A 15,190-nucleotide genomic window follows, 5' to 3' on the forward strand; every position below is an offset into this window, starting at 1 on the left:
TTTATTTATTTAATCCCGTTTGAATTAGTTTTTGTGTACATGTAAGGTATACATTCTTTTTCTTTCTTTCTTTTTTTTTTTTTATAAAGAGACATCTAGTTTTGTCAGTACCATTTGTTAAGAAGACTGTTTTTCCCCATTTAATGGACTTCAGTCTTTGTCAAAGATCAGCTGACACTAGGTGGTTGGATTTATGTCTGGGTTTTCATTTCTCTTCCATTGTCAGCCACTGTGCCAGTACTAACCAGGCTGTTCTGGCTACTGTGCCTGTATAGTAGGATATGAGATGAGGCAGTGTGAGGCCTCCTACTTTATTCTTTTTCTTCAATAATGATTTGCCTATCTGGAGCCTCTTAAAATAAACTAAACAGGGTTTCCAAGGCTGTAAATCTTTATGAAAGGAGACTGCCACATCTTTCTCCCGTGGAGCACCTGATGGACTTGAACTGCTGACATTTTGGTTAGAAGCCAAGCCTTTAATCACTTCTCTACCAGGGCTCCTTTCTATTTCCGAATAGATGAAAAACTGAGATAAAGTGATCATATTAAAAGTAAATGGGAATAAAAACTGTCAAAAGTTGTGTTGTAATAGCAATTGCTCGCAGTTCTTTCAACTCCATCCAAGTTATGTGCAAATTTTTCATGTTCGTGTTTCATCAAAAATTATTTTTAGAAATGCATGAAACACAAAGTAGATTGCCTTCCAAATTTTGTTGAAAGATAATATTTTGGAAATGGCATTCCTTTAAGAAAGATTTGCTCCCCATTATGGTAGAATGCAAACACAGTCTGAATTCTCAGATCCTTCTGGTATCCATAGCAGCTCTTCACATCAAGTTGTTGAATCAGTTTGACAAATCCTTAAATGTAGCCTACTCTTGTGAACTATTTTGGCTAACAGATGGTGGCAGAAGTGATATTGAGACCACTTCCAAACTTTTGAGAGGCTTTGAGGATTTTGGAAACCCTCTTGGAACCCTGAGGAGCTGGCATATGAACAAACACAGACTAGTATGTTGGCTAATGGGAGAAACATAGCCCAATTTCTCATTCCTCCAATCATATCAGCTGACATCTAGACTTCCACCAGACTTGAGAATGAGACCCTTTTAGGTTACCTGACTAACAACTGATCTCATAAACCTAAGTAAGTTGAGCCGAGATCAGCCAAACTTAGATCAACAGAACTGCTCATCTGATCCATGCAATATCCTTTACCATCAAGTTGATTCAAAATTATAGCTTCCCTATAGAATAAGGTTGAACTGCCCCATAGGGGTTCCAAGGATTCAAACTACAAGGATACAAACCACTGACATTTTGTTTAGCAACCAAGTTCTTATTATTTTTGTTAGGTACAGTCAAGTCAGTTCTGACTCACAGCAACCCTGTGTACAACAGTACGAAACACTGCCTGGCCCTGCGCCATCCTCACAATTCTTGTTTTACTTGAGCCCATTGTTGCAAATACTGTATCAATTCATCCTGTTGAGGGTCTTCCTTGTTTTCACTGACCCTCTACTTTACCAAGCATGATGATCCCTCCTGACAGCATGTCCAAAGTATGTGAGATGAAGTCTCGTCATTCTTGCTTCTAAGGAACATTCTGGCTGTACTTCTTCCAAAACAGATTTGCTTGTTCTTTTGGCCGTCCATGGTATATTCAATATTCTTTGCCAATAGCACAACTAAAAGGTATCAGTTCTTCTTCAGTCTTACTTATTCATTGTCTACCTTTCGAATGTATTTGAGGTGATGGAAAACATCATGACTTGGTCAGGTGCACCTAGGTTCTCAAAGTGAAATCTTTCCTTTTTAACACCCTAAAGAGGTCTTTTGCAGCAGATTTGCCCAATGCAGTGTGTCTTTTGATTTCCTGGCTGAGCTTACATGGATGTTGATTGTGGATCGAAGTAAAATGAAATCCTCGATGACTTCAATTTTTTCTCTGTTTATCATGATGTTGCTTATTGGTCCAGTTGTTAGGATTTTTCCTTTTTTTATGTTGAGTGTAGTCCATAATGAAGGCTTTGGTCTTTGATCTTCATCAGTAAGTGCTTTGAATCCTCTTCATTTTCAGAAACCAAGGTTGTGTCATCTGCATAACACAGATTTTAATGAGTCTTCTTCCAATCCTGATTCCCCGTTCCTCACATAGTCCAGCTTCTTGGATTATCTGATCAGCATACAGATTGAATAAATGTGGTGAAAGCATATAACCCTGACACACACCTTTCCTGACTTTAAACCATGCAGAATCCTGTTGTTTTGTTCAAAAGACTGCTTCTTGGTCTATGTACAGGTTCATCATGAACACAATGAAGTCTTCTGGAATTTCCATTCTCTGCAATTTTATCCGTAATTTATTATGATCCACACAGTCAAATGCCTTTGCATAGTCAATGAAACACAGGTAAACATCTTTCTGGCATTCTCTGCTTTCAGCCAGAATTCGTCTGATATTAGTCCTGATATCCGTAGTTCCATGTCCTCTTCTGAATCTGTGCTGACTCTGGCAGTTCCCTGCTGATGTACTGCTGAAACTGCTTCTGAATGATCTTCAGCAAAATTTTGCTTGTAGGTGATATTGACAATATTGTTCCAGAATTTCCGAATTTGGATAGATTGCCTTTCTTTGGAATACACATAAATATGTATATCTTCCAGTCATTTGGCCAGGTATCTGTCTTCCAAACTTCTTGGCTTAGACAAGTGAGTACTTCCATCACTGCACCCATTTGTTGAAACATCTCAGTTGGTATTCCAATGTCTTCAGTGTAGCTTGGACTTCTTTCTTCAGTACCATTGGTTCTTGGTCACATGCTGCCTCCTGAAATGATTGGATGTTGACCAATACTTTTAGGTACAGTGACTTTGTGTATCCTTTCCATCTTCTTTTGATGCTTCCTTTGTCATTCAGTATTTTGCCTATAGAATCCATCAACACTGCAACTTGATGTCTGTATTTTTTCTTCAGCTCTTTTCAGCTTGAGAGATGTCAAGCATGTTCTTCTCTTTTGGTATTCTATCTCCAGATCTTTACACAAGTCATTATAATACTTTGCCTTCTAGAGCAGCCATTTGAAATCTTCTGTTCAGCTCTTTTACTTCAGCATTTCTTCCTTTTGCTTTAGCTACTCAACTGACATCCTTTTTGGCATTTTCTTTCTTTTCTATCTTTTTAATGACCTCTTGCTTTCTTCACATATGATGTTCTTGAAATCATTCCACAACTTGCCTGGTCTTTGGTTATTAGTGTTCAACACATCAAATCTATTCTTGAGATGGTCTCTAAATTCAAGTGCAATATACTCAGGGTTGTACTTTGGCTTTTTTGGACTTCTAAACTTCTTCAGCTTCAACTTGAACTTCCATATGAACAATTGAGGGTCAGTTCCACAGCTGGCCCCTGGCTTTGTTCTGACTGATGATATTGAGTTTTTCTATCATCGCTTTCCACAGATAGAGTTGATCTGATTTTTATATGTTCCATTTCGTGAAGTCCAAGTGTGTAGTGGCAGTTTATGTTGTTGAAGAAAGGTATTTGCAATAAAGAAGTCATTTGTCTTGCAAAATTCTATCATGTGATCTCCAGCATCATTTCTATCACCAAGGCCATATTTTCCAAGTACCAATCCTGCTTATTTATTTCTAATTTTTGCATTCTAATCACCATTAATTATCAATGCAGCCTGATTGCATGTTCAATTTCTTCATCTTTGGTTTTAGTGGTTAGCAATAATAAAATATTTTTGTTTTAACTAACACATTTTTGAGTGGTTTGTATGTAGTCATTGGAGTCACTCACTTTCTCAGTTTCTGGGAATATTACCAAAAAGATTTTCCAAAGAATTATCATATGACATTTTAGAATATCAGTTATTCCTAGAGGCTCCTTGTTAAAACAATGCAATAAAGAGCTTTGAAATGTTAAAATACTGTAATTTTGTTGAATATGGTTAATATAATATCTTACTAAAATGGTATTATCTTGTGTGCTTTAAATTCATTTTCATCAAGAGCTTGGAGAGTCACACTGTGATTATTCAATTTATGAGTAGTGATTCTGACATGAATTTCATTCAATGTTTTAAATTTAAATAAACCTTTAAACACACCTCCCATCTCTTTAAATCAAAGATACATACATAAACAATACAACTTTCTTGTGAATGTTTTGCCTAGGTGTTATTAGGAATCACTGACAGTCATTTTTTTCCACATCCTTTTTAAATTTTGCTATAAATTGACTCTTTCCATCAGGAGTCATGCACTCAGTAACTATAGATTGACTGTTGCACTAGGAAAAAAATACTGGATAGTAAACAAATATATCATCAGTACTATGTACTGTATATCAGAGTTCAGCATGTCACCATGTGGACTAAAAAAACCTAACACCAATCTTTTACAGGTAAAGAAATACACATAAACAGGGGCAAAGCCATTTCCTTCCTAGGATGCCCTGTGCAATTCTACTTGTTTTGTTCTTAAACAATCACTGAGGTCATCTGGCTGGCTGTGGGGACCAATGACTGCTTTGAGGCTATCTCCAATCCACCACTGTACATGGTTCTCATGTCTCAGAAAGTCTCTGTGGAGGTGGTGTCTGGCTGATATATGCGAGGAAGAGGGTGTTCTTTGACTCATATGTGTTTAGCTCTTGAGATTCCATCCTACCTCAAAAATGTGATTAAACACTACTGCTATAATCAACCCCTTTTCTTATCACTTGCTTGATCTGATGTCTCTATAAATGAACTGCTGTTGTACACTGTGGCTACTATCAATGAGATTATCACCATGGTAGCCATCCTCACATCCTTCCTGCTTGTTTGTTCTCATAACCATCCTGAGATCTTACTCTGCAGAGGGACAGTGCAAAGCCTTTCCCAACTGTGCCTCCCACTTCACAGCAATTGTTATTATGAGGTGCCTATATATTTTTTTTTTTTATGCGTTGGCTCTGACTCATAGAGACCCTATGTACAATAGAAGGAAACACTGCCTTGTCCTTTGGCATCCCTAAAATCTTTATTATGCTTGAGCCCACTGTTGCAGCCACTGTGTCAATCCATTTTGGTAAGGGTTTTCCTTTTTTTCACTAATACTCTGCTTCACCAAGTATGATGTTCTTCTCCAGGGACCAATCCCTGATTATAACATATCCAAAGTATTTGAGGCAAAGTCTTGCCATTCTCACATCTACTGAGCACTCTGGCTGTACTTCTTCCAACAAAGATTTGTTCGTTCTTCTGGCAGTCATGGTATATTCAGTATTCTTCACCAGCACCATAATTCAATGGCGTTGATTCTTCTTTGGTCTTCCTTATTCATTGTTCAGCTTTCTTATGTATATGAGGTGATTGAAAGCAACATAGCTTGGACCAGGTGCACCTTAGTCCTCAAAGTGACATCTTTGTTTTTTAACACTTTAAAGAGATTTTTTGCAGCAGATTTGCCCAATCCAATGTGTCTTTTAATTTTTTGGCTACTGCTTCCATGGATGATGATTGTGGATGCAAGTAAAATGATATCTTTGACAGCTTCAATAATTTCTCCATTTATCACTATGTTGCTTATTGGTCCAGTTGTAAATATTTCTGCTTTTCTTAAAAATGAAAATGAGATAACATGAGCTGGCTTAAAATTTGATAGTGAAGAATGAAAAAAACATATATATATGTATATATATATATATATATATATATATACATGATATGGGGCATCTTCTGTAAGCTAAATGAACATTCATACCATGTGCCTTTATTATAAGATACATGGAATATAGTAGGTTTGCAGTAACACATGAATTTCTCTTACAAATCTACAGAGGCTGTTAAGAAAATACTTTGTCTTTACCTTCAAAGGATGCTTAATATAGTGGCGATGATGGGTTAATGACAAAAGTGAATATTCTATGAGGCAGACTATAATGAGTATCATAGAAAGATTGGGTCAAGGAATAGTTCAAATCCATTTAGTGATATTGTCAGTGTGTCTTCATAAAGAAGGTATTATTTGGTCTTGTCCTTGGAGTATGAGCAGAATTTTAGGAAACGTACTTTAGTGAAGAAGGGGTTATATTCAGGAGAGACTAGAAAGAACAAATTAAAGTAAATGACAATGTGATTTTGAGTCAACTATCTCACCAATTTTTTCTTGAGTGAATACTGAATAATGTGTGTGTTTACGTTTCTCTCTGTGTATGTGTGTGTACCCAGTGCCATCGAGTTGATTCCAACTCATAGTGACCCTATAGGACAGAATAGAACTGTCCCATAGTATGTGTGTGTAAGTGGTACCTTATATACAGGCTACTTTGACATGAATGTAAAATTGAATAAATATGGTCTAGATCTTGAACATGTTTTCAAAATAGTTCCCGTGTGTCAGAATAATAAACTATACTTTGCTGCAGCAGAGGCTTAGAGACGAATCTAAAAAAACTAGTATGTGCAAAAAATGGGAATAATGACTGTCTTTCCAATCTGTATTCCATGCTATATTTCTGCTTACTCATCCATCATAATAATTATAAATTCTTCATTTTCTTTCATTCTGTATTTGTTGGAACAAAGACCTAGAGTTTTAATTCTTCTCAAAAGAACTCTCATCCACCATTAAAAAAAAAAAATATATTGAGTTACCATACAAGTTGAATACTAATTGTTTACATAAACTTACTACAAACAGACAAACAAATTATCATCAGACAGCCATTAATATCTCAATGTATTTAACTTGGTAAAGTCTAAATATTATATATCTCATCTTAATAACTCACCTTTGTTTGACTAACTCATAGATCCTTCTATTCTCTACTCAGTATGCCTAGATAAGATTCCAAAAAATCAGCCATATAATGAGAGATATAATTTGTCAAGTGTTTCGGTGAGGGAGAAAAAAATTTTTTTTTTTTTTTAAACTGGGGAGCAATGTTATATGGGCTCAAAAATTATTTGGGATGGTGATATGATTTTTAACTTATGATTATTAATTAAGATTTCTGTTTTCGGTCTTACATATTTGTTGATAAGAAATCAATTAAATAATCAGTGCATATTAAAAGATAAGAAATAGGAAAACATTGTTTTAGATATTGAATGTCTGATGAAAGGCTTTTTCATTTATTTGACCTCTATTTCTCTGGGTATTTACGTAAGTATCCTTCACTACACATCTGGAACTTATACAATTTCTAATTTTGTTTGCAATTAGAAAATTATATTATTTTTAAATTGAATCAATGATAGCTAATTAACCCCCTTTTATTGAGAAAAAAATTTCACTTCTCTCATGCTTTGGGAAATGATCATATTTTGTGGTGGAACTGGCACAACGCACTTACATTTTGCTCTGATAAAACTGAGACCCATCCAGTTGCAGTAACTTGGCCAAGGTTGTAGAAACTGTTGTTGATAGAACCAGGCCAATCATTTAAAATTCCAACCACACTGGCAAACAACTCTTTTACTAAATACTGTCATGTAATCTCATATTCTTTCAAGTTGTGACATTTCAGATTCTTTATGGCAGATTATCTATCAAATTTTAGCAATGAATTTTTTTGGTCACTGTGATTGTTAAGGTTGTCTGTCAACTTGGCTGGGCCATGATTTTCAGTGGATTGGCAGCTATGTAATGATGTGGTTTGGCTGTTATCTAATGATGTAATTCAGCAGTTATGTAATGATGTAGTCCTTCATGATGTGATCAGCCAATCAGTTGTACGGGGAGCTTCGATTCTCTGCATAGAATATGTATATATATACATGGATGTTCTGGCAATTCTCGCTTGCTTGCTCTGGATCCTACATCTGGCTTGTCATCATCTGACCTCCAGTTCTTGGGTCTAGTGCCAGCAGCCAGATGTATTGCCTGCTGATCTTGGGATTCATTGGTTTCTGCAGCCTGTGAGCAAGTAACCTGATTTCTTACTTGCTGGTCTTGAATTGGTCAGCCTCCACAGCTGTGCGAGTCAGGAGAAGCCTCCAGCCTGACACCTGACCCAAGGACTTAGGACTTGCCAAGCTCTACAATTGCTTTAGCCATTTCCTTGAGATAAATTTCTCTTTATGTATATGCTTTATTAGTTTTGCTTCTCTAGAGAACCTAGCCTAAGACGGTCACATATCCCTAAATTATTCTTGAAAAAGTATATACCCTAGGAATTTAATCTGACATATATTTCCTTGTAAGCTTAAATAACAGCACAGTGTGTAATCTCCAGTGCGTATTATAATTAATTTAGATTACATGAACAAGATCATTTTAAGCAATCAGACATATATCTTTCCTTGTTCTCCTGAACTTATATTTCAATCTCCACTTTCCTCATAGACATTATAATTTTATGAATAACACTCATACTTTCAATTTCTTGTGATCGTAATGCTTTTAATGTCATTGAATGTTTTTTTCTTTTGAATTGAGTTAACCTTGTAAAAATAAGTATAGTATTAACTAAGAAATATAAATGTATTGCAAATTTCAATAAAATATAATTAATCAGAAATAAAAAAATGTTTTTGGGAATTTTTTTTTAATGAAAAGAATAAGTTTGGACTTTTCATTTTTATCAATTATTGTATCCATAGAAAAACAACACAATGCTAGAAGATAATAGGCTAAGCATCTTTACATTTTAATAAATGAAAGTGCTGAGGAAGATTGGTCATACTGAAAGCAAATGGTGATAGAAGCTGTTGGAAATTGTGTTGTAGTAGCAATGCCACTAAACACTTTCAACTCCATGTAATGTATGTGCCAATTTCTTATGCTGATCTTTCATCAAAAAGTTACTTTTAGTGATGCATTAAACACAATTAGATTGCTTTTGAATTATTTTGAAGACAAACTTTCTTTCCAAAAGGATTTGCTACATCACCTATATTCTCTAGTCCCTCCTGTACCCATGCCCTTTGCAACTATTCACAAGTGGTAAAATCAGTTTCTCCATTCCTTAAATGTGGCCTACTCTTGCAACTTTCTTTGGCTAACAGATGGTGGCCAAAGTGACATTGTGCAACTTGTAGCCTTTGAGAGGCCTTGAGGCTTTTGCACAATCTCTTGGAATCCTGCAAAGCTGCCATGTGAACCAACACAGACTAGCCAATTGGATAATGGGAGACTTAACCTAGTCACCCAACACCCTCCCAATCACACCAGCTGACATCTAGCCCACAGCCAGACTGGAGAATGAGACACTGTTAAATCAACTGATCTCATACACCTAAGCAGGAGGAGCCAAGGTCAGCCAAGCCTGGACCAGATCAGCAGAGCTTCCCACCTGATCCATGCAATAGTGGGCAACAAAAAAACTGTTGTTATTTTTAACCAATATGTTTCTGAGTGATTTGTTTAAGTAGTTATTACAGCCATTCATTTTCTCGGTTTCTGGGAAGATTACCAAAAAGAGTTCCCCAAAACTTATACAAGAATATCTACTATTCTTTCACTGAAACCAAAAAACCAAGTCAAACACGTTGCCATCGAGATGAATCTGACTTATAGTGACCCTACAGGACAGAGTACAACTACCCCATAGGATTTCCAAGGAGCAGCTGGTAGATTCAAACTGCTAATTTTTGGTTAGCAGCTGTAGCTCTTAACCATTGTCCCACCAGGGCTCCACGTAGACATCACACAACCAACAAAGGAGCAGCCCTTGGAGAGATACTTGAGGCAGTCTCACTTAATGGCCTCTGGCATTGAAAATTCTTCCTAGGGTGTATGCCATCCCAGGGCCACTATGTACCCCTGCTCTTCCTCACTTAGTCATCTGGATGTACAAACCAGAAAACAACCTGTGGCCTCTTCCTACCAGTGATTATATGTGTGGCCCTGGGCAAGTTACACCTGCCTGTAACGCAGTCACCTCATATGTAAAGAAGCCATGATAACGGTGCCCTTATCATTTAGTTTTATAAAGCTGAAGTGAGTTAACACTTGTATTTAGAACACTACCTGGTATGTAGGAAGGGCTCAATAAGTCTGAACAATTATTATTATTCTATGTAAAAGATAGTTATTATTCCCACCCATTTCTGGCATTTGATGGAACTCTAGTATGAGTTTAGACCCTATCCCCTCCAGGAAAGAGCTTTTGAGTGTAAGACAGGAACCATTTACAAAACCTGGTCATATATTTCACTACAGGCTCACAGAGGCGATGCCTGGACACAGCATACATTCTCTGTAATTCACAATGCACTCTGGAGGAAACCTTGATGGATTATAATCTTATTAATTCCAAACTGGGATTTATATTTCATCAAAACTAAACACCAGTTGCTATTGAGCAGATTTTGCCAAACCTTTCTTTAGAGCTACCTCTGGTTGGATTTAAACTTCCAGCTATTCAGTCAGCAGCCAAACATTTAACCGTTTGCACCACTACCCAGGGACTTATATCCCATGTTATTGTTGTTATATGCCGTCAAGGCAGTTCCAACTCATAGCGACCCTATGCACAACAGAACGAAACACTGCCCGGTCCTGCACCATCCTTACAATCATTGTTATGCTTGAGCTCATTGTTGCAGCCACTGGATCAATCCACCTCATTGAGGGTCTTCCTCTTTTCCTCTGACCCTGTATTTTGCCAAGCATGATGTCCTTCTCCAGGGATTGATCCCTCCTGACATGTACAAAGTATATCCCATAGAGGTCAATAATTGCTTGAACCCCAAGATACGGTAGTTTCCTTGTTGATACCCCACAGAGATCAATGCTTAAGAAAGATGGGCCCCATGAGAGCCCAAAGAAAAAACATAAAGGCGATAACATTTTCTATCATAGCATCTTCAGAAAAAGGAAAACTATGTCTGTCCCACAGCTTGGTTGGTTAGGCTACAGTCTGTTTGTTTGAATATGTACATGAGTGATATTATTTTGGGATCTGGAAGATTATTTTTATTTTTCTAATAGAGGTAATTCACTATAGTGTATGCATCTACTAAGAGCCAGGAAGGGAGAGAAGAAATGAAATAGTTATTGTCCTCTGCCTTTGCTTTGTGTCCTACACCTTGAAGCCAGCTGCTGTACACAAAAAAAAGTCACCCTTTTTCCCCCCTCACACCATAATATTTATGCTTTGCATTAATTCAGTTAACTTTATACATTTCACTTAAAAAAATGGGGATAAAAATTATGCTTCAAGGATGTGGTGAGGATTAAAAGTGTAATTCAACTTGTGGATACATACATAATATTCTACCTGTGCATTCTATTTTTCAAGTTGATATTTTGTCAGTCATTTTTCACATCATTAAAAATTCTTCAAATTTATTCTTTTGTTAGCTGCATCATATATATGTGCCATAATTTCACCATTTCCTTCTTAACACTTAAGTGAATTCTAAGTTTTAGTATCATAAATAATGCTACAATGGAGCAAGTAGGCACTTTTGTTCATAATTTCCAATCCATATCTTTGATCAATTCTCCCAGTTGATTCAAAGCAGGGAATTTCACTGTTAAATAGGTCTTGTCGAAAAAAATTTTTTTTTAGGAAGGTAGTTTTTAAGAATATCCAATTCCATCAACCATGACCAAGATTAAATAGTGTAATTACCAAAATAATTACAAAATTTTTACAGTAAAGCGATATTCTCCATCTAAACAATATCTATAAAAAATGAACACTGCTGAGTTAGTGATCCACCACTTCAATGGAAAATCCAGAGAAGGATGCTATACATTTTAAAGGTTATTTTCTAGGAGCCCAATATTTGGGGATTGATTGTAAATTTTGTCAGGAAAAAGGGATTTGAATTTCATGGAACGATAAGGGTAATTAAGTAATACTTTAACCTCCTTCTAATGATTAAGTTATAATCTCTGAATTGTAGAATGTGTGTTTAAAGAGTCATATAGGTTTTAGTAGATATTAATGTTTCCGTGTGATCTGTGAACCTAACTGTGAGCCTTATGCAGCTATTTTTCACTATGCCTGAACTCTTCCTAAACTTCACAAAAGTAATGTCCCATCCCTTTCCTGCCAAAATTACTCTCTTACTTCTTCTCGTGCCTCCTCTTAGCAGAGAGCCAGATCTAAAATTTGGATCACATAATGGAGAGTAACTTTTAGTTTATTTATGTATTTTCTCCAACCCCGAATAAGGTTGGAACATGAACCAGAAAAACTGCACCATGGTGACAGAGTTCATTCTCCTTGGATTATCAGACATCCTGGAGCTGAGAGTCTTCATCTTCCTACTGTTCCTTCTAATTTATGGAGTCACGGTATTGGGTAACCTGGGAATGATAGCAGTGATTCAGGTGAGCTCTCAGCTTCACACCCTCATGTACTTTTTCCTCAGCCACTTCTCCTTTGTGGATTTTTGCTACTCCACTGCTGTTGTGCCTAAGATGCTGGACAATATCTTAAACAAGGACAAAGCCAGTTCTTTTGTTGGGTGTACTGTACAGTTTTACTTATTTTGCACGTGTGTGGTCACGGAGGTCACACTGTTGGCCGTAATGGCCTATGACCGGTTTTTGACCATCTGGAACCCACTGCTCTACATGGTCATCATGTCCCAGAAGCTCCATGTACAGCTGGTGTCTGGCTGCTACCTGTGTGGAACAGTGTGTTCTCTGATGCACTTGTGTTTAGCTGTTGAAATTCCATCCTATCGATCAAATGTGATTAACCACTACTTCTGTGATCTACCCCCTCTCTTATCTCTTGCCTGCTCTGATGTTTCTATGAATGAACTGCTGCTGTTTATTGTAGCCACTGTCAGTGAGATCGGCACCATTGTGATAATCTTCACCTCCTACTTGTTTATTTTCATCACCATTCTGAGGATGCACTCTGCAGAGGGATGGTACAAAGCCTTTTCTACCTGTGCCTCCCACCTCACAGTCATCGTTGTCTTCCATGGAACAATCCTTTTCATTTATTGTTGGCCTAGTTCAGGCAAGAGTTTGGACAAAGAAAAGGTAGCCGCAGTGTTCTACACTGTAGTGATTCCCATGCTGAACCCCCTGATCTATATAGCCTGAGGAACAAAGATGTGAAAGAAGCTATCAGGAAAATGGCGGCCCCCAAAATATTTTTCTAGAGAACGCTTTCTTAGCACGACTGCAAGTTTCAAAGTGGAAGGTGGTGGAGGGGTGCCTAGGTGGGCTACGGTGTTGGACTGGAGAAAACAGTAAGGAACTAGGTAGTTAGGAATGATAACTTTTCATTCACTTATCTCTGTGCCTTTCCAATTAACAAGAGAAGAATTGAGTATATTTAAATAATTTTAATACATTTATTTGCTTTTCTCCAACCTGTAATTGTTTTAATATGACAATGGTACTGTTAAGGCACAGGCATTTAATTTACTGTAAAACTTCAAAAAGCTAATGGAGAATTCATGACAACCTTTTTCAGTATCTGTAATGGAAAATATGAGTCTTTTCAAAACTGAATTTCTTTTTTTTTTTTACAGTGAAGAACACACCTTCATCAGTTTATGCATAAAATGAGAATTCCATATGTGAATACATTTTTAAATCTAGTTTTAAAATTGTTGTCGTATATTTGTTTATTTCTTGTTTCCTTTATTCATTTTGCTGCTGTTGTTGTCATTGAAGTGCCTGGTGTGTTGAAACTCCAAACACTTTCTCATTTGAAAAATTGAGACAATATTAATAATTATTTCACAGGGTTCTAAGGAAAATTAAACTACATACAATAAGTAAAGAGTTTGTTGTACTATGGTGACTTGCATGTTGCGGTGATACTGGAAGCTATGCTACTAGTATTTAAAATACCAGCAGGCTCAGCCATGGTAGACAGGTTTTAATGGAGCTTCCAGACTAAGACAAGCTAGAAAGTCCTGGCAATCAAAAAAAATTAGCCAGTAATAACCTTATGGTTCACAACAGAACACTGTCTGACTCATTTGTTTTGGACACATCATCAGGTAGGGTCAAATGCTGTTAAGACTACTTAACAGTGTAGGTGTGAAATCACAGAAATATGATCTAAGGAATTGTTAGTTGTAAAAGAGAAGATAATCAAAAATGTAGTGTCAATGTGTGATGTTAAGCGGATGTAAAATCTGGATGACTTGGTGAAAACTATATGGTGAAAATGAGATCCTGCTGTGAACAGTAGACAATTTCTCTGTATATCAGTGCTCTGAGGGGTTGGCAATAACTTTAGAAATCCTAATAATTCTGTTTCTAGCCAGATGTAGCTACTTCTGAAGACTCTGAGAAAGTAAATGTCTGACATTATTGTCCTATTGTCAACATATATGAAGAGATGCTCTGCACCTAATGCCCTTGGCAGGAATGTAACTAAGCAGTGAGAGACCTGAAGACAGCATTTCTCTACTTCCCAAGTGTAGTTAGTGTCACAGGTGAGATGTTGTTCCTTACAGAGACTAAGGAGATGGTTGACACTTAACAAATTTCTGTTGAGTAAATATAAAGATAACTGCTAATATGATTTCATAGCATACAACAATTTTCAAAAAGTATGAGAACGATCACAGAGTACAAGGAGACGACTTCTAAATTTCTAGTTAAGTTCAATGTAAAATGTTTCTAAAGCTGCTGCTGTTTACCTTCAGGTTTTCTAAGAAACCAGAATTGCATCAAAAAACTGTAGCCGGTTTTAATTGCTTGTTTTGATGCCTCTGGAGAATAAGGCAACAGATCTTCTCTAGGGTCCTGGTGTCAAAGGGAATGGAAGTAGATGAAGAATCTTAGTACCTCCCCTAAACAAGCTCTCCAGAGAGAGAAGGGGGGCTGCCTTTTCCAACGGCAGAGTTGTTTCAGATTCTCAGAAAACAAGGATATTCTTTCTCATCTCATGCAAGGAACCTAGAAAATGTCTTAGTTTCAGGCAGTTTTTCAAGGGAAAAATTATTTGGGAAAATTTCTGGTCACTGCAGACATTTCGTATCTGGATTTTCAGGGGACAGGATGCTCACTTTTCCTACAAATCTTTGTACAGACAGCTTGGCTTAGATGAGTACCTCAGTAGCAGTTTCCTGAATAACAATTTCCAGGGAGTCAGAGAACAGATGGTCTTGAGAGTTCTCGAGAATGTCTGTCTAAGTGCTTCTGTGAATTTTTGAAAGAGTTGTATAAGGGAGAATAGGCATTTATTTACATAAAATTGAATTGAAAGGAATAAAATGAACTTTCTGGAAAAAAATACATAGTTGTTGTTAGGTGC

The 15,190-nt window shown here is 36.8% G+C and overlaps 1 protein-coding gene across 1 annotated transcript; it reads left to right on the forward strand.

Moving 5' to 3' along the window:
- Window positions 1-12,135: 12,135 nt before the first annotated feature.
- LOC126078939 (olfactory receptor 5L1-like) lies at window positions 12,136-13,014 on the forward strand. The gene has a single exon (XM_049889761.1). The coding sequence runs from the start codon at window positions 12,136-12,138 to the stop codon at window positions 13,012-13,014; it is 879 nt and encodes a 292-aa protein (XP_049745718.1).
- The last annotated feature ends 2,176 nt before the right edge of the window (window positions 13,015-15,190 follow it).

This window comes from Elephas maximus, chromosome 7 (genome assembly GCF_024166365.1).
Source record: "Elephas maximus indicus isolate mEleMax1 chromosome 7, mEleMax1 primary haplotype, whole genome shotgun sequence".
Taxonomy (NCBI): Eukaryota; Metazoa; Chordata; class Mammalia; order Proboscidea; family Elephantidae; genus Elephas; species Elephas maximus.

Bases quoted from the DNA above. Each gene is read 5' to 3' on its own strand.
- LOC126078939 (XM_049889761.1), top strand. From the start codon at position 12,136: ATGAACCAGAAAAACTGCACCATGGTGACAGAGTTCATTCTCCTTGGA.